Raw genomic sequence first — 20,296 nt, 5'->3', positions numbered from 1 at the left:
GACCGCCCCACCTTGAGCCCTCCCTCCCTCCATCCCAGTGCTGTGGTTGGGAAGGAGGGGTGGAGAAGAATGTGTGTGAAGGGGAGAGAAAAGAGCAGAGAGAGGTAAGAAGGGAGGGAGGGAAGGAGTAGGAAGGGAACTTTGCATTCCTCATTAGTGGCACTAATTGCACAGTAATGACTTTGTGTTATTATCAGAAATTTATCTTGGCAAACAGTCAGCTGCCCCAGTAGACACACACTTACTTCATGATGGCTTGAACCTCGAGAAAAATGAGAAATTTCCTCTGAAAAAGAAACTTTTCAGGACCCAGACTCTGAGAGGAGTCTTGAGCAGATGCCTGCCACCTTCCTGTGGGTTCATGGACATCACTGGAGGGCAGGGACTGGGAGTCTCTTGCTGTCACACTGGCTGGACCTCCCCTGCTGGTGATGAAAACCCAGCTGAGGGAGACAGCATCGGAGTAGTGGACACAGCTGCCTGAGGGCCAGTGGTCCTCTCTCTCACCCTGCCCTTCATCTCTGCTCCACAGAAGATCTGCCTACTCCTGTGTGATGCGAAGTATTTGTTTTTGCCTGAGGCTGATGTCACAGGCTGTTTTCGACCTAGAATGAATACTGCCCCCACATTCCTTCCAGCTCAAAGTTTCACCCGATAAGACAGAACAAAAAAGAAAACCCCAAATCCTCAAAACCCTTCTTTTACAAGAAGTCTCCCCTGGTTGGTCCATGTGTCTACCCTGGGATTCCTCCAGCACCCACGCACTTCCTTTGTATGATATCACACCCACTCACTCCTTTCTCTTCAGAGTGACAGACTCTGAGTGTGGATTAGGTGTGGGGTGCTGAAGGTGTGAAGATGAACAGTAACCCCCAGCTCAAGGAGTTCGCAAGCTAGTAACAGTCAACAATGTGATGTGCTAAACCCATGACAAAGAAAAGCACTGAGTAGAGTGGGCTGAGAAGAAGGGACATCTAAGTGGGCTGGAGAAGCAGGAAGGGGGTGTTCAGAGGGCTTTGTATGCATCAACTCTTAAGCCTCCCAGTAAACCAGGTATAGCTACTATCCTTTGCATTTTATAAACAAGAAAATAGAGGCACACAGAGGTTGAATAACATGCCCAAGGTTGCACCCCTACTGTGTCATTTATTTGTTTGCAAATCTAAAATTTGAATCTGGGAAACCTGGCTCCAAAGCATCTGGCATCTGGGTGACAAGAAAAAGAGGAAAGGGATTCAGGGAAGGTGATAACATTCCAGAATCTAGAGTGGGTATAGATGCAGGAGAAGAGGAACTGAAGAAACAAACTGGGAAGAAGCATAGAAAGTGGGGTGAGGGCCGGGGATTTAGCTCAGTGGTTTTGCCGCCTGCTGTGCAAGCGCAAAGACCAGAGTTTGATCCCCAGTACCCCCCCAAAAAAAGTGGGGTGAGCAGTGAGAAGAGTGGGGATTATCACTCTGTGACCATGCATAGGCAACCCACAGGGGACACCAGTGTCTGAGTGTCTGGAGAGGAAGCTACATGGGAAGACAGAAGGCTAGAGGGGCTTTGTGTGACATGCTGAAGAGAGCCAACTTCATACTAAGGCCCTAGGAGGTCTACAAAGGATTTTCAGAAATCTGGTGACCGAATCATATTATCCCATAAAGAGCTGCTGTGATCTGAAACAGGGATGTTGAGTGCCTGGATTAGGGCAGCAACAATGGATGCAAAGATGGCATGCCGGGCAGGGGTTCAAAACACTTCAGAGATTTAAAAAAGGAGATCCAGCGATTTACTGAATGCAAGTGGACCAGGGAGAGAGAAGCATTGAGGAGGGCTCTGAAATGTTGGTTTAAGAAACTCGTTGGGGTTTGTTGTGCCTGTCTTTAAGGAGGAAGAGCAGGTTTACAAAAGAAAATATAATTTCTGGTTTGGACACATTGGATCCAGGAAGTCTGGGGTCAAGTTGTTCAAAACAGGAATTTAGAAACCCACATGTAGAAGTGAGGAGAGAGAGATGAGTCTGAAATGCAGAAAGAGAAATCTTTAGGGTGTAGTTCTGGAGTGAGACTGCCTGGGTTCCAGTTCTGGCTCTGTCACTTGGTACCTGTAAACTCTGGAGAGTAATAGGGTCATTGTGATACTTAAATGATACACCCTATATCATGCAAGCAGGATAGAGCCCGAAACAGACTTGCTCAGTAAATGGTTAGTACTACTACTAATATTAGTATTGTTAACATATGAGGCCTTAGGAGTAGGTGGGACCACTCAGAAAATATGCAGAGACACAAGAAATAAAAGGTGAAAGCTGAAGCCCAGAAGAAATAGAGGTTGGAAGAGTAGAAAACCCAGAAAGAGAAGAAAATCGAGAACGAATGCTGGGGTAAAAGCTTCAGTCAGTGCAGGCTTGGGCAATGATGCAGTGGAGGTCACAGAACTCATTGTAAATTAATTTCACATGTGGCCTCTCTCCACAGTGATTATGTGTACTCCCTCTGGTCAGAGCCCAAGACATTCAGGGCTCTTCACACTGTGTGGTTGGGGTCCACCATGTCCAGGAAACAACACAGCACTGTGTCCCAGGTGTCCGGTATGGGCAGGTCTTCATAGGACCTCCGGAAATGCTGAATGAATGAACAAGTGAATGAATGATCTGAAAGGAGAAGCTTGAATTCTGGTTCTTCCACTTGCTGGCTGTGAATCCAGAGCCAGTCCTTTTAGCCTCTTTGGAGCCTCACCAGTGAAATAAGATAATAAATAACCTTTCAGAGTTATTGTGAATATAAAGTAAGATACGTGACAGTGACCTGTAAGCCACACCATAGCTTACAAATATACAAAAGGGAGTATTAGTAAAAGTTAGGAGCTGACTCATTTAAACAGTTACTATACCTCTTGTAAATAGTAGAAATATGGATAAAATTTGGGACTGGGATAGAAACAGATTTTTATTCGACTGAATGAATGGAAACAAGAATTTAGTGAACAGATTTTTTTTTCTCTCCAGGGGGTTCAGCCCCTCAGTTCCTCAGGGGGCTTCAGGCCCCTGACCCCAGTGCATTCTCTGTTGATTCTTCCTTCCTGAATTCTGTTAAAACCGAGGATTAAGACCTCCTAGTTTTGGCAAGGCCTTTTCGGATTTGTCACTTTAATTAGCTTTGGGATTTTATCTAGTTTGCTTTCATTAGTGCAACAGCCAGAGTCCCAAGATTGCAAAACCTCTCTCCAGGGTCCTTGGGGGAGAATTCCAGTCACTGAGATCTTGGAAAAAGAGGAATCTTGGCTTGGCCTTCTCCTGGAAACTAGGCTTGGGTCACAGGACACAATCCAGGTGTAGCAGAGGCTCCCCAAGCTGCCTTCTGAGGCATCCTAGCACTGTCAAAAGTGAAGCAACCAAGCAAGTCCTGAGCTGTGAAGCTGTCTGGTCTCAGCCTTGTGTTTTATCAATGACACTAACTTTCAGGTAGACCAGTGACTCAGTCCAAGCGGCAAGTAGAATGGCTAAGTTCAGAGAGTCAAAGCTCTCCAAAGAGGCACAGGAATAAATCTCACCACTCTATAATTCATTTCCAAACTTTTTTACTTCTTATAAAGCCCATTTAAAAATATTGTACCATATTTTGAGAATGATGTTTTTATGTTCCCACCCTCCATCCGCCATCCAGCATGGTGAAAGAAGGGCACCAATCTGTGGTCAGAAGGCCTGGGCTCCAGTTCTCTGCCATCTTCTAGTTTGCATGGCCAGGGATCAGTCATTTAATTTCCTCACCTACCAGATGGACCCTACACACCCACCAATTCTGTTCTCAAGGTTGTTAAAAGGATTTGGAAACTGTCAGGGACAAGTGCAGGCTAACCTCTGAATGATATGCATGCTGGATGCCCCTCTCTAATTTGAGGAAAAACTTGCCTCAGTAAGTGGGGACGAGGCATGTGAAGAGAGCATATCAGGGGCCCTTAGGTGGGTCAGAGCTTCATTTGGCTCTGATCCACTTGGCAAAGCAGTGGGTTCACTTGTGTCAATTTCCCTGTGTCTCTGCCTGCAGAGCTGACAATCCAGCTACTAGCTCCCTTCACATCTCTGCTGGGGACTTGGCAGGGGGGAGGGAATGGGAAGAGGGCTCCCTATTTAGAAATTGCATTGAGATGGAAAGACAATATGACACATCGGCTTATGTCAAAAGAGCTCATTCTTCCCGCCTACAGCATTAGCAATTTCCTACCAAGGTTCAATTTTTTAAAAATTATTATTTGGTTTTAATATATTTTGTTTGTAGCATAACTGAACAAGACATTGCTGCTCAGAGCAGGGTGGGTGCCTCTAAGGGGAGAGACGGGGGTGGGCGGGGGTGTGCACTTTAGCTGAGGAAAGCAGGGATAGTAAGGAGGGGCTCTGGATTCTGCCTCCCACCCCATCTCCAGGTCCCTTCCCTGCTTCTAGCAGTCTGGCCTGAGGGCAAGAGACTCAAGATCTCCCATTACAGCTGTATGAGATGAGAGCAATGGAGGAGGGGGACACAAAGGTGAGCTGGTCAGCTATAAAACCACCCCCTTTAGCAGTGTTGCTGCTGGGAAGAGCCTCCAAGAGCTTCTAGTCCAACTTCAGATAAGAACACTGTCCCAGACAGGATGCAACTGCCCCATGGCTGGTGTGGTGCATGGGTCCTGGAATCCAGGCCTCCTCGTGCCTGTCCAGTGCCCTTGTCTGCCACTCTGCCATGCTGTCTCTGTTCCTCTGTTCCCCAACCTCTCACTCGGAGTGATCTTTCTCTGCAGATAGGGTTGAGGGACAATTCCACTTCTTTCTACCTTCTTCCCTCTCTAGGTTTAGGAGGAACCCTAGGAGTCTGGATTTCATCTCTTCCTGTGGGAAGAAGCATGGCTGTGCTTTGAGGTTGGGCTTGTGGAGAAAAGGGGGAGAGGAAAAATCCCCCAATGCTTTGTAGCTGGTACTTGACCACAACGGTATCAGCAACTGATGGGAGGATGGGGCACAAGGAGAACAACTGGGGTGAGGCTTTATATTAACATTAAGATTTTTTAAACTCTCTACCTGAATGTGTGTGCCATTATATGTGCACCTATCTCTATGCCTCCGTATCTCTGTTCTCTGTATTTGTACTACAGTCTCTCTATGCACATCTGCTTCTCTGTATCTGTCCCTTTCTTTCTCATCTCTGTATCTGTTTCTTTCTCCTTGTCTCTCTCACACATCCTCAATCCTGCGCTCCAAATTTAATAGGAGCCTGGGAGGTCCAGCTCCTCCTGTATCCCTGCCAAGACAGAAGCGCCTTTGCTCTGTTAGGTTGAGAAATGCCAGGACCAGGTCCCGAGCTGCTGCTGGAGCACCAGAGACACTGCAGAACCGCCTGCCGAGTGTGGAGGCTGAATCCGGGAACAATGAGAAATTATCTGTTAATTCTCAGCTCCTGCCACCTGCTCTGCTCCTTTGCCTTCAGTTTAGATGCAAATTCCCCCACTCGATGTAAGCAAAATATTGATTTCCCTGCATCACAGGCCTGGGCCCTTGGAATGGTCCTGTGCTTTTTCATTCTCTGCAAAGGCAAAACAAAGCGCTTTGTTCTACGAATTTCCCCAGGAACTCGAGAGGGGGAGGGAAAATCGCCGAGGAGTGACAGAGTTGCCATAAACCCGGGCAGAGAGCAGTTGTCTCCATTTATGTTTTATATAAACACAAACCCACAGCTTCTGAAACTGCTAATGAGCGTGTAGCCAGGAGCCTCGGAGCTCCTGTCTCTCCTGAGTGCTGAGGTCTACGTTAGGTGGTGGAAGGGAAAGTGGTGGGGCCTCTGAGCTCCTCAGGTGCGCTTTTAGAAGCACCGGGTAGGTAAACGTGGAGTCAGAATCTTACCTGTGCTTGAAACCCCAATCTGGCATCACCAGCAGGAAAGTGGCCTAGATGATGCCTTCTCAGTCCCTACCACTTGAGTTCCTAGATCTATCAAATGGCAGGTGCCAGGGGTCCAGGTGGACTCGGAACGTCACACCCCCTCCCCCACTCCCAACCTCATGGGCTACCCACTGCCCAAGTTGCCCTGTCCCCTCCCTCAACCTGAGCCGCGCGATGGTTGCACAGACTGGTCCTTCAGCACCGTGGACAGAGCTCGGGTGACTCCAGAGCGCAAATACCCGCAGACCAGGCCAGGACACCTCGTGGGCCTCTGCCTGGCCCTGGGGGCTCAGGGCTCGCAACTGCAAGAGCCGACTGGTGCAGACGGTGCCTGATGGAGACCTTCAGGAGCTGAGACTCCAAATCTCCTCGGGGTGACTTCCAATTAGCATGTTAATTAGAAGAAAAGGCCCTCTTCCCCCACTACCCACCTGGCAAGCACTACCCCGAAGTTTCCGGAGGCTGCTGCTGAAGTTTCCTTTCCAGTTCCGGGAAAGCCCCACACAGGAAGGGTCCACCCAGCTAACAGCTGAAGGACATGAGGCCCCTGTAATAGGGCCCTGCAGGTCGCCCAGCCCTTGGCGAGGGCTCATAGACTTCCAGGGCAAAGAGAGGCATCTCGAAGCTCCTCACTCAGCTAACCGGCCTCTGGGCCTCATTCCGCAGTTCCTGAGGGGACTTCTGCTTTTTAATCTAGCTTTAAGCCTCGCGTTTAGTTTTCAGCCTGTCCAGTCCCTATTATGTTTAACTGAAAAAGAGACCATTATTGGTGGTATTTCACTGCTGCAGTGAGGTGGGTCTGGCGGGAACAGAGCACCTTCTTGAAATGCCCCTATTCCTCTATTCGCCAGAAACTTTCCCCTCCCGTTGCCATGGAGAGAGACGGCCGCTGCCTCCCGTTGCCATAGCAACGTGCGGGTACCGCGGACCGCAGGACTGCGGGGCTTGGAAAGTCTTCTTTGCAGTTTGCATCACTCCTTAGTCTTGGGGGTCTTCCACCTCCAGCGCTGGAACTTAAGAGAAGCCTGACTCCTTCGGTCAGGAACCTCCGCCAACGTGGTCCCCCTCAGCCAGGTCACCTCTTGTGGGGTTATCTATTTTGTTGCCACTTGGGTGGCATGTGGCAGTTTACTCAGTGTTTTCACAAGCATTATCTTTAGATCCCCGGGGAGACTGTGAAGCAAGCGTAATCATTATATTGTACCTCTTTCACCGAGAGAAAAATTGAGGCTCCGAGAGACCAAGGTCACACCGGGCACGAACTCGGAGCAGGACTCCCCCTCTTGGCCCGGCCTGGCCTGCACCCCCTTCACGGCGCGAGACAGTGGGGCTGGAACCTGCCGGACCCAGGCCAGTCCCCGAGTGTCGAGGGGGCGGCCCCGAGGCGCCAGACTTGCCAGCTGCCAAGGGATGCCACGTGAGGGGCGGGGACCCTGCGGGAAAGTGATTAAAAGCTGAAGGAGCCGCAGGGGCCGCCGCGGGGAGGGTCTTCCCGGGCGCCTGGCCCCGCCCCAGTCCAGCCGCGGCTCGGGTTCGAGCTGCCGCTCGGCAGGCCTGGGTGCCCCGGGCATGAGCGAGGTGTGGGGGGCCGGAGGGCCTCGGTGCCAGGCAGCGCTCGCGGTCCTGGCCTCGCTGTGCCGGGCCCGGCCTCCCCCTCTCGGGCTGGACGTGGAGACTTGTCGGAGCTTTGAGCTGCAGCCCCCGGAGAGGAGTCCGAGCGCCGCCGACGCAGGTAACGGCCCCGGGCCCCCTCCCTTCCCAGATCCGTGCCCGGGAGGTCCCCCCTTCCCCAAGCAGCGGCCCGAAGAGCCCCGGAAGCCAGAGTGAGAACTCCAGCCTGGGATTCTGGATTCGCAACCAGGCTGAGCCAGTGCCCTGGCCCATCGCCTATCGGGCACAGCAAGATCCAGAGGGGACCTGGGAGGGAGAAAACCCCCTCTGCTCCACTCGTGTGACTATTGCTGGCGGCCCCGCGCGAAGTGGGGCTCCAGGGATGCGGCACTGTCGGGGCCTCAGTTTCCCTCGCGTCCCTCGGCTCGCCCTACGGGCAATGTGCCAGGGCAGGGGTCAGTGCGCCCGGCGGGAGCCGAGGAGCATCCCGTCTGCGCGAGAAAGCTGGTCTTCTGCGGAGGGCCCAGGTTCTAGGATCCATCAGTCGGTCTGTCGGTCCGTTTGTCGGTCCTCTCAGGGAACGCGGCCCGAGCTCCCTGGGGCGGGGAGAAACTTGGGTCTGCAGCTGGCACGAGGTCTGCGTGCCGGGCGTCTGCGGCCGCGAGCTGCTCCTGCGTCTCCGCGGGGGGCGGGGGCGGGGGCGGGGGGAGGTGCGCCGCCTCCCCCACCCCCTGCGCCCCTATAACTCGCTCCCTCGGTCTCTGTCTGACTCACTCGAACTCCGGGCGCCGACTTTGCCAAGAGGGCTCCTCCTGCCCGAGCCGCGGACCCTGCGCCGGACGCAGCCTGCGGCGGCTGCCAAGTCCGGGCGGGAGCCCGAGCCGAGTCGAGCTCGCCGGAGCCGGTGAGTCCCGAGCCCGAGCCCCGCGGGGCCGGGCCCGGCGCGCAGCTGCGACGTCCCCCGGGAGTCGCGACAGCGGGAGTGGCGTGTCGCGCCCGGCGGCGGCGGGAGCTGCGGGAGGGTCGGTTGGGCGGCAGCCGGCCAGCTTCGATATTTACCTGCCTACCAGTGCCCGGCGGCCACGCTCGCCGCCCGCAGTGGAGCTTCTTTGTCCCGAGGTCTGGAGGGTCCTGGGCGGGAGAGCGCGGGGGTCGCGTCCCCTTCAGGAGGGCGGGGCTGGGGGCGCTGGGAGGCCAGGAGGGAATGCGAAGTGAGGGGATCCGAGACGCCGGGGTTCACTGGGGCTCTGCCCTCTGCGTACTCCCTCTTTGTCCCCCAATCCCGACCCTCGTGGTGCTGGGCCTAGGGGCCTAGGGGTATTCGGAGCTTCTCACCAACAGCTCGGGAAAGGGAGGAGGGGGCCGCCAGAGGCCCGAATTTGTGCCTCTCCAGGGACAGGAGCAGTTGGTGGAGCTGGTGCAGGTGGGGCAATCTCAGCGGCCGCAGGTGCCAGAGCCCTGTTTTCCCTAGAGGTTAAGGGTCACTGAGATAGAAGTAGATTCTGGCTAGGAACAGAGCCGTGGCGGGAAGGAGAAAGATCCCAGGGGAGGTTGGGGGTGGAGGGCAGGTTGCTGGATGCAGGCTTGGGGTGAGTGGAGCCAACCTCAGACCTGTGTGAGTGGTAGAGGGCACTGGTCTCTCTGGCCCTGACAGTATTTAATCAGTGAGTTGATTACTGCAGCAGAAGAGATGGAGATTAGAACTTTTTTAAGAGGGTGGTGCAGTGATGAAAGTTGGAGAGGTTGATTCTCCCTCCTGGAGATTCTCAGAAATGACTGGGCTCAGCAAGTATTATTAGACTCTAGTTCTCTGGTGCATCTCTTTCTTCACCACCCAACTGCATACACCCACCAGAAAGAATTTTCCCCAAGCCAGGGACTTTACTGCCCCCCGCCCTTTCCATGACTCCCTTCTGAAGCCTTTTCCTCCAATGCTCCATCTGCAGTGGGGCCTCAATGCTGGTCCCAGCCTTCAGAGCCTAGAGGGTGAGGACACACCTGTCGAGTTCCACCTGGCATGAAAGCTGGTCCTCCTTCCCTGTCCAGGGCAGAAACACTGGCTGAGGGATGAGGGTTTTGGGGTGTCCATGTGCAGTAAGTCCCCATAGAGGAGAAAGGACCTGGTGTTCTGACTCCAGAAGGATGCCTTTTAGTCTGAAAGGTGCCTGGGTGACCAGGTTGAGGGTGAGAGAAGCCTGAGGGTTGAGAGCCAGCAGGGCCAGATGAATCAGTATGCTTTCCTGCAGGCTGATTCAGAAGGCAAGTTTGAGTTGTCAGCCCTGGGGAACTTTAACTTTGACTGCTGAGTCACAAGCCCCAGGAAGCCTAGGGGCCAAGCTGGGAGGCTGAAAGGGATAGGAGAGGCAGACAGAAGGAGACCCTGGATCACAGCAAAAGAAAGTGGTTGAAGAGTGGCTTTGAGACCTCAGGGATTAAGGTGAGCACAGGGTCTCCAGAGATGCAGTGAAGTTCAGGGCCCTAGGAATCTTACCTCCCAGCCTGTGCCCTACATCCCAGACAGAGCCAGTGTCTGGATCCAGATTCTCTAGCCAGAGAAATTCTGAATCTTTTCTTCTGCAGTTTTCTGAAAAACACTAGTAAGTAGAGCATGCTTGGCTCCTTTTACCATTTTATGTTTTCTTTGCCTTCCTTCTGTTCTAAGATGCTAGCTTGCGGGATTTCTAGTAACACCTGAGATTCAGACTCCACTATCATTTACTGAGACCCTCCCATGTGCCAAGATCTATGCTAGGAATTGCACCAGAAATCTCAGTTAATCAGACCCTGGCTTGGAAACATCTGTACCCAAACTGCCCCAAATAAAAGGAAATTTTCCCCTTTTCTTCAAAAACTCTAAAGGCAAAGGGTCTGGTTTCCTCCTTAATACCCTCCTACACACACACACACACACACACACACACACTGACAGACAGTTCCCTACCTTTCTTTGTGTCATTTGCCTCTTGGAGGTGAATGAACCTTCCCCACAGGCCATATTGCAGACAGTTGGGTGTGGGAAGAGTGAGCTCTGGGCTTGAGGTAGTAGCAGAGACCCAGAGATGTCATAGAAAATGCAGGAACTCGAGAGCAGACTCAAGCTGCCCTGCCCCTCCCCCAGATGGCAGGAAGAAGTGGTTATTCCCAGCTTACCTGTGGCCAAGAGGTGTATGTGATGTTTGCTCACTTTGCTAATGACTCTGGAGACATTCTGTGCTTCAGCTTTGAAGTTGGCCTTTTGCAACACAGAGAATTTTTTTTCAGTGTGCAATGGCAAATTAAAATGCACAACATTTCATTAAAACACAGAGTCCTGTTTCTACACCCAAATAATCAACCACTCCCTCACCTTTTGCTGAAAAGAAGGAATCCTGCAGATCTTGCCTCCTTTGAGCAAAGGGGCAATTCAGGGTCCTGAAGAACACAGCGGGTGGTATTCTGACTCCAGTGTGTTTTTAGCTTTAGGATTCTTGAAGCGAGGTCCAGTATGTAGGAGTTCTAGAGCTCTCAGATTCAGAGATCTAGTTTTCCTCTCCCTCTGGCGGTGGGGATGGTAGATCCAGTATGCTTCATCCCTTCAAGCTCTGTACAAAAGATGCGTTCTCTTCCAATTGTTATAACTTTACTTTGTCTTCCCTCTTCACAGAATTTGAGGGGAGAACATGTGGCTGCAAATCATTAGGACTGGGACTGAGGCTAGCTTTCCTTAGGGTCTGTGTAGGGCTCCCTACAATTGGAGAAAGCGTACTAAGAGAATGTCCCGAAAGAGCTAGGTGGCGCCCCTGCCAGTCCTGCATAAGAAAAGTCACCTCTAAAGACTGGGTTAACTTTAGGAACTGCAATCTGAGGGACCTTTCACAGCAGAAGCAAACAGAGCATCCAGATGAGGTACAAGGACACCTCATCCCTCCCTTACCTTTCAGGAGTTCTGAACTTGTTCTCGTTCTCCAAGGACCCACACAGTTCTCTCCTCTCAGTTGCTAGTACAAAAAGGGAGAGGAGAACAGAGGGAAAAGAATCTTTCTGGTGTTCTGTCTGCCCATCCCCTCCATTGCTCCAGCCTTAATTCCCCATTCAGAGAGGCCACTTTCCCCAACCAACCAGGCAGAGAGGTACAGTTACCATCTGCCAAAATAATAATACTAATAATTGCTAAATTAGTGCCAATGCTCTTTTAGCTGTAATACTCCATATTAGTCTCCGATTTATCTCTGAATCCCCTAATGATGGTGGAAGCAGGCGCCCAGTCATAAAGCTTGGTGTGGCTGTAATTAGCTCAGCATTGTCTCTCCTCATCACAGCATTTCAGGAGCATTAATTCCTTCTGTGTTTGGACTCTGCTAATTATCCCCATCGGTAACTGGGCCTGGATCTCTGAAGAAGGAAAGGAAGCAATGGCCTTCTGCTCCCCTTCCCCAACCCTGAATTTTAATTACACTCAGTTTGCCTAATAAATTTACAAGCCACAGCAGAGCTTATTATTAACGGCCTGTGTCTATGAGCCTCACTACAGAATAGTGCCTGCTCTACACACACACATACACACACACACATACTCCTCAGGTACATTTCTGGATAGGACTTTTCAGATGCTACTGCTTATTTGCCTGGTGGCTGGCAGGAAACCTGCAATGTGTACTTTCAAGGGAAGAAGAAGAAAGGTGGCTCATAATCCAAGTTTTCAGGGCTGTGCATGAGTTTAGAGCCAAGCCAAAGAGTAGAGGGCACCCCACCTTCTCCCTGGTTACAGCTCAGAAGTGACTGCCCAGCTCCTCTGCCCAGCCCTTGACTATAGCTCTTCTGGTCCACCTCTTCACCAGCCTGGTTCAAGAGCCTGGACTTTGGCATCACCAAGTCCTAGATTCAAATCCTAGCTCTTCTGCTGAATTCACTGTACCTTTGAACAAATTACTTAGTTAACATCTATCTCTACATTTAGTTTATTTATCTTTGAAAGGTGAAAACAATTTCTGTGGGAGGCTGTAAAGATGAAATGAGATAACATAAAGGTCATAGTGCTTACCATGTCAAAATAAATAGCAAATATCATTATTGTTAATGCTAATGGTTCTGTCCAGAGTCTTCCCTTCCTGGGCTAAATGTTGTTTCTTCCATGCTCTTGGGCCTCTGCATCACTTGCTGCCTGGTCCCTGGGCTGTGCTTTGTCTGTGACTCCATCTGTGTCTCAACCAGAGCTAGGCTGGAACAGCTCCCGATCTGCACAGCCTGAGCTCTTATACTTCTGAGTGTCCACCAGCAACCACAGGCCCTGTGGCCAGGCTTCTCTAACTGCGATGGCATTGGGGTGAGCAGGGAAAATGGTCCTGACTTTTCAATTCCTCTCCCCAGTTTATCTTTTCAATTACAATGTGTTAGCGAGCATGCCTGTTACTGTTACAAAATGGATTTTTCTGACTTGGGAGCCCATTTTAAAAAAAGGGAACAATAGCAAGTGATAAGAACTGCTGATGAATCCTAACACTATGGGTAGGGAGAAGGGGAGGGGTGCCAGGGCTCTGTCTTTGAAGAAGTGTCAGTGGGGCATATAAGTAGCCTGGGCTGCTAATTTATAACCTAGAATTTTCCAGAAGAGGAAGGAGGCCATGGGCCATCACCCTGCCAGTCTCATTTAAGGTGACAAGCAGGTCCTACGCTGATGGCCTTCAGGGGAATCTCAGCTTCCTGGGAGATAATACAGGGACCTGGGGTCCCTCAAATGCCTTGCCTTCTGATCTGGCATCTCCCTTCTGTGGTTCAGAGGCCTAGCTTTGGGTTTTTCTGTACCCAGTAAACTATTAAATTCCAATAAAAGAAAAATCATGAAGAACAATAGCAGCTTATATTTTGGGGCATTCATCCTGTACCCGAATCTGTGCTCGAAGTCGTAGTTTATTTAATACTCACAATGATCCTAAGAATAATTAGAATCCTCACTAAGTAAAGGAGTAAACCAAGATTTGGAGAGGTTAGACAACTTGCTCCAGGTCATACAATGAGAAAGCAATGTGGCTGGAATGGGCTCTGTGGTTATCCTAGCCTGATCCCCGCCTGAGATGTCTGCCCAGTTTCTGAGCATGTTGTGAAATCCACCCCCCAGCCAGGGGTAAAAGCCACAAACCTCTGTACAATGCCTCATCTCTGACATAGGTCTCCAAAGCCTAATTCTGTAGCTCTTCTCTTTTGAAGGGACTCTTTCCCATTGGCAACTATAGTTTCCCAAGTCAGGTGCCTATGGGCTACTAGAGTGTCTCTGATACCTGAGTGAAGATGTTTCATGACTAATATGTGTCATGAACTTACTTCCTTCAGTTTCCGAGAAAGCTTTGCCAGAGCATAGGATGTTCTCAATTGTAGGCTCTCCTTCCATGATTTTCTTCCTACCTCTTTGGAACTTGTACTTGCCTACCAACTGGGTAGTGATGGTAACAACACAACTAGGGCAGTACCAAGAAAATGAATATCAACAGAAAATCTTGGAGATGTTGTGATCTTTCACATAGTATATATTATGTCTCAAGATACAGAGACACCTGGATATGTATGAAATAGCTATATTTTTTCTACTAGTAAGACTGTTCTTTAAAAAAAGGACTGTTCTTGGTTTGTAATGATAAGGTTAAAGTTATCTTGACTAGCATTCATGGCTTGCAGGTGTTCTGATCACTGAGCAAAGTTTAAAACTAAAGGATATTTAAAACTAGACTGAGCATAGGTAATTCTAGTAAAAATAGGTAGTATCTGTATATGGTTAACTACCTTCTAGGTGTGGTCCTCGGGACTCTTGATCTGGTTTCAACTTTACAATGACCCTATGAGGCAAACACTATTATTATTCCCATTGTAATGGATGAGGAAATTAAGGCTGAGAAAGATTACATAGTTTTCCAGAGTCACACAGCTTAAAGCCATTGAAAATGGACACTGAACGAATCCTGTCTCTTTCACTCTAGCCTGAAGGGTAAATAAGCAAGAAGATTCAGAGAAAGAATACAAATGCTGTGGAAGTGCTTTCTCCTTTCCAGTGCTGGAGGAATGTATCTCTCTAGTTTTGAGGCTTGTGTATGGTATCCATAGGATGAGAGCTGGATCAGGACTGAGAAGGTAACAGAGTTACCCATCAGAGTGCTATCTGCCTCTGGGGGTCGAAGTTCAAACAAGATGTGAATAGAAAAGGTGTTTTGAAGGTTATTTGTATACCTGTGACTTCCTAGGGGACAATTATTTTCCTGACAGGTTAGCCCTAAAAGCCCAAGGTAGAAAGGCACACATCTTAGGGATGGAGCCTTGTGCACAGTCTGTGGGCAGTTATGGAGCTTACATTCCTTCCTGGCCTCAGTGCACCTGAACCAGGTGCTGTAATTTGGATCTGGAATGTCTCCAAAGGCCCCTATGCTGAAAGCTTGTTTTCCCAGGTGGTGCTGTCGGTGGAGGAACCTCTCAGAGGTTGGACCTAGGGGAAGGTCTTCAGGTCATTGAGGGCTTCAGCTAGAGGGAACAGCAGGACCCCACCTCCTTTCTCTTTCTCTCTTTCCTTCACTTCCTGGCTATGACATAAGCACTTTTGTCCTACTGCATGCTTCCACCATGAGGTGCTGTGTCAACCAAAACAACAGGACCAACCAGTCATGGACTGAAACCTCTAATACTGTGAGCTAAAATAAACCTTTTCTTTTTATAAATCGTTTATCTCGGGTATTTGTTACAGTGACAGAAAACTGACAACACACCATGGGATGAAGCCTGGCTGAGTTGTGGGCCACAAATAGTGATTTTTTAGAGGGGTTAAATCCTCTACATTAACCTCCACCCCAGCTTGATTCTGCTCGTACTGTGTTGGTTATCACCTTGTGTCCCTGCATGGGTGAGCCTCTCAGTGTGCAGGATCTAATTGCTCTCTCCTTGACTCCCCATACGAAGTCAAAGTCCAGGCCCTCCTAGTCCTGGATGAAGACTTTCCAGCTACAAGATGGGCCTCCTGGCATTATATAACCAGTACTGAGTGCTGGGTGTTGATTCCCAATAATACCCTCCACCTCCCCTAATCACAGCTCCAAGGGAGCAACAGCTGGGGGTCATGTGGCAAAGCAATGGAAATAGCAGTCATACTGAGAAAAAAACTTATTCCCTGGCCCACCCTTCCCCCATCTCTTTTTTCATTTAGAAATTCAGTTTTTTGTCAGACTGAACATTTAAATGCACTCCATGCACTCCCCTCAACCCCCCTCTCATTAAAATTCTAATTATTAACAGAGCAAGTAAAATGTATGATCAAAGGAAAGCAAGGCCCTAGAAATACCTTTTGTTTTAGGAGACTCCATTGCAGAGAATGCATGCAGAACAGCTGTAACAGAGAACAGATGTGAAGGATCTGGAGACAGCCAGATACTTAGAATAAGGATACGAAAATTTGTAATAGTTTTCTGGGGGAGGCCAGTAGGATAAGGGCTTGGAGAAATAGTCTCTAAGCTAATTAGATTATGAATCCATAACAGGAAAAAATTGAGTTATTATCTCCAATACGTGTTTATGTGTCCCCAAGTTATACACAGGTCCATGTCCTACAGAGGAGATACTGCAGGGCTGGACCAGCTGGGTTAAAGCCTGTTTCCACTCCTCACTAGCTGCGTGACCTGAGCGATCCTCTGTATCTATTTCCACACCTGCAAAACGAGGATAATATTGTACCAATTCAGTGAAAAGGATTAAGCAAGTAAACATATAAAAAAGCACTTTAAACCTTTCACATAGTAAAGTTGAATAAATTGATTAAATCCAATAATAAAATGCCATTATTACTATCAACCTATATATTAAAATTTTGATTTCTTATATAAGATAATAAATACTAAAATGATCTTATTTTTTCCTTGTGCCCCTGAGGCACAGGAACACCACACTGAAGACCATTTGCCTAGAAGGAACCATAGAATGGGCTTCCCTGGTCCCTGGTGATCTCTGGGGCAAGGACTAGCTCCAGCTTTTTTGGCCAGGAAAGGGCTCCAGTGCTCCACTGTCTCCATGCAGGTGCTGGGCAGGGGCAGTGATAGGAGGCTTGGGACTTGACGAGTCTGTGCCCTCATTCCCTATTCCTAGAGGTACCTGATTGCTGATCCAGACAAGTAACTGGCAGCAGGGAGCTGAAAGACAGTGCTGCCCCCAGAGAGGGTGGCTGAGGTTCTCACTGACTTCTCAGACCTCTCTGGTGTGACATGGCTTTCCTAGGAGCCAGTATACAGGAAGAACCTGGTCATTTTCATCCCCCAAGCCTAGTTCAGGGCCCAGCACCTGGAAAGTGCTCAGGAAATGTTGGTTACACTTAATTGAAATGGGAGATGATCATAGCTCTTTTATATTCCATTCATTTGTTCATTCACTCACTCAGTCCCATGTGCCAGTTTCTAAGCTAGTTCATGAGTCAAGCAATGTGAAAACATAGGGTAACAGGAGTCTATGGGAGTCTATAGTTTAATGCCGGACAAACAGACCAGAACAGCGGAAAGAGTGCCAGGCTGGACTATGGATGTCTAGGCCCTGGTGTAGATTCTGCACCTGATCAGCCTGTGATCCCTGGCAAGTCCCTTCTTTGGGCCACAGCTCCCATATGTAAAAGTAAAACCTGGCCTCAGTCTTTGTGGGATCGTTTCTAACTTTTAAGTCCTAAGATTCTAAAGGCATTGAAGCAGGCTAATCTAGAGGCTTCAACCTCTCAAGCCTGCAGGGACTTGGCAAGAAACAGGGAAGGGTGGGTTAAGCTGGCAAGGACCCACCCGTACAAAGGGAGTCACCAGTGCCTGCTGTGTAGGCATGGGTCCAGGTGCCAAATCATCAGCCTCACCCAGAGAATCTGGGGTGGTGATGATTGTGGAATTTCCTAACTTCTCAATCATTATGCAAGCCAAACTAAATTCTTCTACTGGCTTGTCCACAAGTGACCTTTTTGCAAACCTTGGCAGGCCACCATTGGTTCAGAGCTTTCTGATTTCTCTACTCAGAGAAAAAAGAGGCCTTAGGCTCAAAGGTTCACTCTCAGATTTGGAGAGGGAAGTCGGGTGGGAGGTCTGCTGAATGATTTCTCCCAAAGAGAGGCATCATGCATGGTACTGCTATGATCATGGGCATCCCTTTGGGTCAGGAGCAAGCTAGGTGTGGGTACCCAGCTCTGAATCAACCACAGTGCTCAAACGACCAGCTTTACAGCAAGTCCCTCGAATAGTCACTGACATGGAAAAGGGTAGCTATCAATCATTTGTATTTTGTATTTAGCTTTGACATATACTGCGTACAACAGATTCCAACTTAATACAAGTATCTGTTGAGCTCTGGGGTACTCTGAAGTATTCTCCTTCTGAGAAGCCATCCTCTGCACTCAAGGATATGAGGCTGACCCCATTCCCTTGAAGTCAATTCATTGTTTGCTGAGCTCCTGCCTTGGGCCAGATGGGGATGAGACAAGAAGAGAATAGAGTGAGTTGGCCCCATGGGGGAAGAAAGCTGTACACAAAAAACACTTTGATGAGTCTGGCCTTAGTAACAGCTCTAATAGAAATTCAAACAGCATCCAAATATGAATGCTTCACGAATTTGCACGTTTGCTTAGGCTGCCATTTAAATTACTTTCCCTTCCCTGCACACATGCCAGTAGGCAGTAGAGGAAGCAGCAAGGTGCTCCTCTAACTGGTGGTGGTGGTGGGGGATGATATTGGAGAAATCAGGCTGAGGTAAACAGAAGGCTACAGATATTTCACAAAATGTACAATTGAGAGTCAACTCTAAAAGTCATCTCTCTCCTGACTTGGCAGTTTTTCTCATGACCATTCTTTTCTCTTCTTTCGTCTTCGTCCCTTCTGTGTGCACCCTCTGCCAACACCTTTGCCTGCTATTTCCTGCTTCTGTCTGTTTCTGTCCCTCCCTGACTGGCATTTGCTGGGCAGGCACCTCTGTTGGCCTTCTCGCCGTGGTGGTTATTGTGTGTGGTGTGGCCCTGGTGGCAGTTTTTCTTTTTCTCTTTTGGAAGCTGTGCTGGACACCCTGGAGGAACAAGGAGGCCTCCAGCCCCTCTTCTGCTAACCCTCACTTAGAGGCCTTCCAGAGCCCTAGCTCCAGAAGCAACATGGCGGACAAGCTGAAGGACCCCAGCACCCTGGGCTTCCTGGAGGCGGCTGTGAAGATTAGTCACACATCCCCAGATATCCCAGCCGAGGTGCAGATGTCAGTAAAGGAGCACATAATGCGTCACACACGGCTGCAGCGACAGACCACAGAGCCAGCATCATCCACCAGGTGAAGAATGTGCTCCTTGCTTCTTAAGTCTCACCTGCCTGCATTTCTGTATTCAGTGCATTAATGAGATTTCAGCCTGGGAAGATCAGAGGCCAGAAGTAACAGCACATGTTTGTTAAGGAGTAGATCTCATGATGCAGCCTATGGTGGGCAATCAAAGAGGAGGTGGGCAGCAGGAGAGATGTCACAAAAGGGGACCTTTCGGGTGGGGTGCTATGCATGTGTTGTGTACCTGGGATAGCTGTGGATGAAACAGAAGCGTGGAGTGGAGGGTGTTTGAAGAGAATATGCAGACTCAGGGGCATAAAAGTTCATGGTGTGTTTGGAGATATGTTAGCAAAGCCTCTCATAGCTATGTCCCATAGTTCATGGGAAATAAGGCAAGAGGAGAGTCCTTCTTAAGAATGAGGACTCCTTTCAAACCTCTTAGAGTTTCCTGCATGATAGCAGTTGTTTCAGTGGCATCCTTTAATTCAAAACAATACAACAAACACATAATGACAAAAAATCCTACTTCAAAAGAAGAAATACCTTTAAAGGGTGGGGTACATGCAGGTACAAGACACTGTATTTACTCAAAACTAGAACTCATGCTCAAAACTTAGGGCTCATGTGGATTCCAGGTCCCTGAAATTTTCCTCCAGGCTTCCAGGGACCAACCAGAGGGAGGGAGTGGCTTCTCGGGCAAGTGGCTCACCTTCCCTGAACCTCAGGAAGTTCTCCCAACTGTAGAATAGAGCTAATGACTCTTACAGACTGTTGTGAGGAACCAAGTAAAGAATCCATGTGATACTAACAGCTTATGCTTATATATATATATATATATTATTATTATAATACACCTGGCTTAATTCTTAGTATTATATGGCTCATACTATACATGTATTAATTTATTTCACCATCACAGAAATTCTATGCAATTACTTTTATTATCCTTATTTTTATAGCATAGAGAATTTATTTTATTTATTTATTTATTTATTTTTGGTACTGGGACTTGAACTCAGGACCTAGCACTTTCAAGGCAGGCGGCAGAACTACTGACCTAAATCCCCAGCCCAGCATAGAGAATTTAAATAACTTGTCCAAGGTCACATATCTAGAAAGTGGCAGAACTAAAATCAAGCTATCCAGTCTGACTCCAAGCCTATGCTTTCCATCACCCTACTGCTGGCTGTATAGTAAATAACAAATGGTGGTGGTCATGGTGGTGACAACGACGATGATGATGATGATGTTGATGATGATGATGATGTTGATGATGATGATGATTTATGGAGCGAGACCCTTCTCCCAAGGGCACTCATGGATTAACAGAGGAACCAGAGTCATGCCTACTAGGAAAAAAACTTAGAAAGCAGGAAAATGATTATAACAATGGTTAACATTTATTGAGCTTTCTATACACTGGGCACCATTCCAACTACTTTACATATATTAAAGCTTCCAACCACCTTGTGCACAAAATGTATGCAGAGGAAAAATAGGGTCAAAAAAGGGGAGAAAAAGGGG

General features: G+C 48.9%; 1 protein-coding gene across 2 annotated transcripts in view; it reads left to right on the top strand.

Moving 5' to 3' along the window:
* The first annotated feature begins 7,401 nt into the window (after positions 1-7,401).
* Positions 7,402-20,296, top strand: part of Syt6 (synaptotagmin 6) — a 57,246-nt gene continuing 44,351 nt past the window's right edge. The window contains exons 1-2 of one of the 2 annotated variants that reach the window (XM_087213277.1): positions 7,402-7,628; positions 18,436-18,784. In XM_087213277.1, the coding sequence (XP_087069403.1) occupies positions 7,466-7,628; positions 18,436-18,784 (512 nt within the window). In that variant the 5' untranslated portion in view covers positions 7,402-7,465. The remainder of the gene's footprint in view (positions 7,629-18,435; positions 18,785-20,296) is intronic. The other variant, XR_015452044.1, reaches the window with a different exon arrangement.

This window comes from Heterocephalus glaber, unplaced genomic scaffold (genome assembly GCF_053883595.1).
Source record: "Heterocephalus glaber isolate CG9 unplaced genomic scaffold, H.glaber_assembly_v1.0 deba00001442, whole genome shotgun sequence".
Lineage (NCBI taxonomy): Eukaryota > Metazoa > Chordata > Mammalia > Rodentia > Bathyergidae > Heterocephalus > Heterocephalus glaber.
The sequence above is the reverse complement of the archived record's forward strand: the minus strand, read 5'-3'. Positions and strand labels throughout refer to the sequence as shown.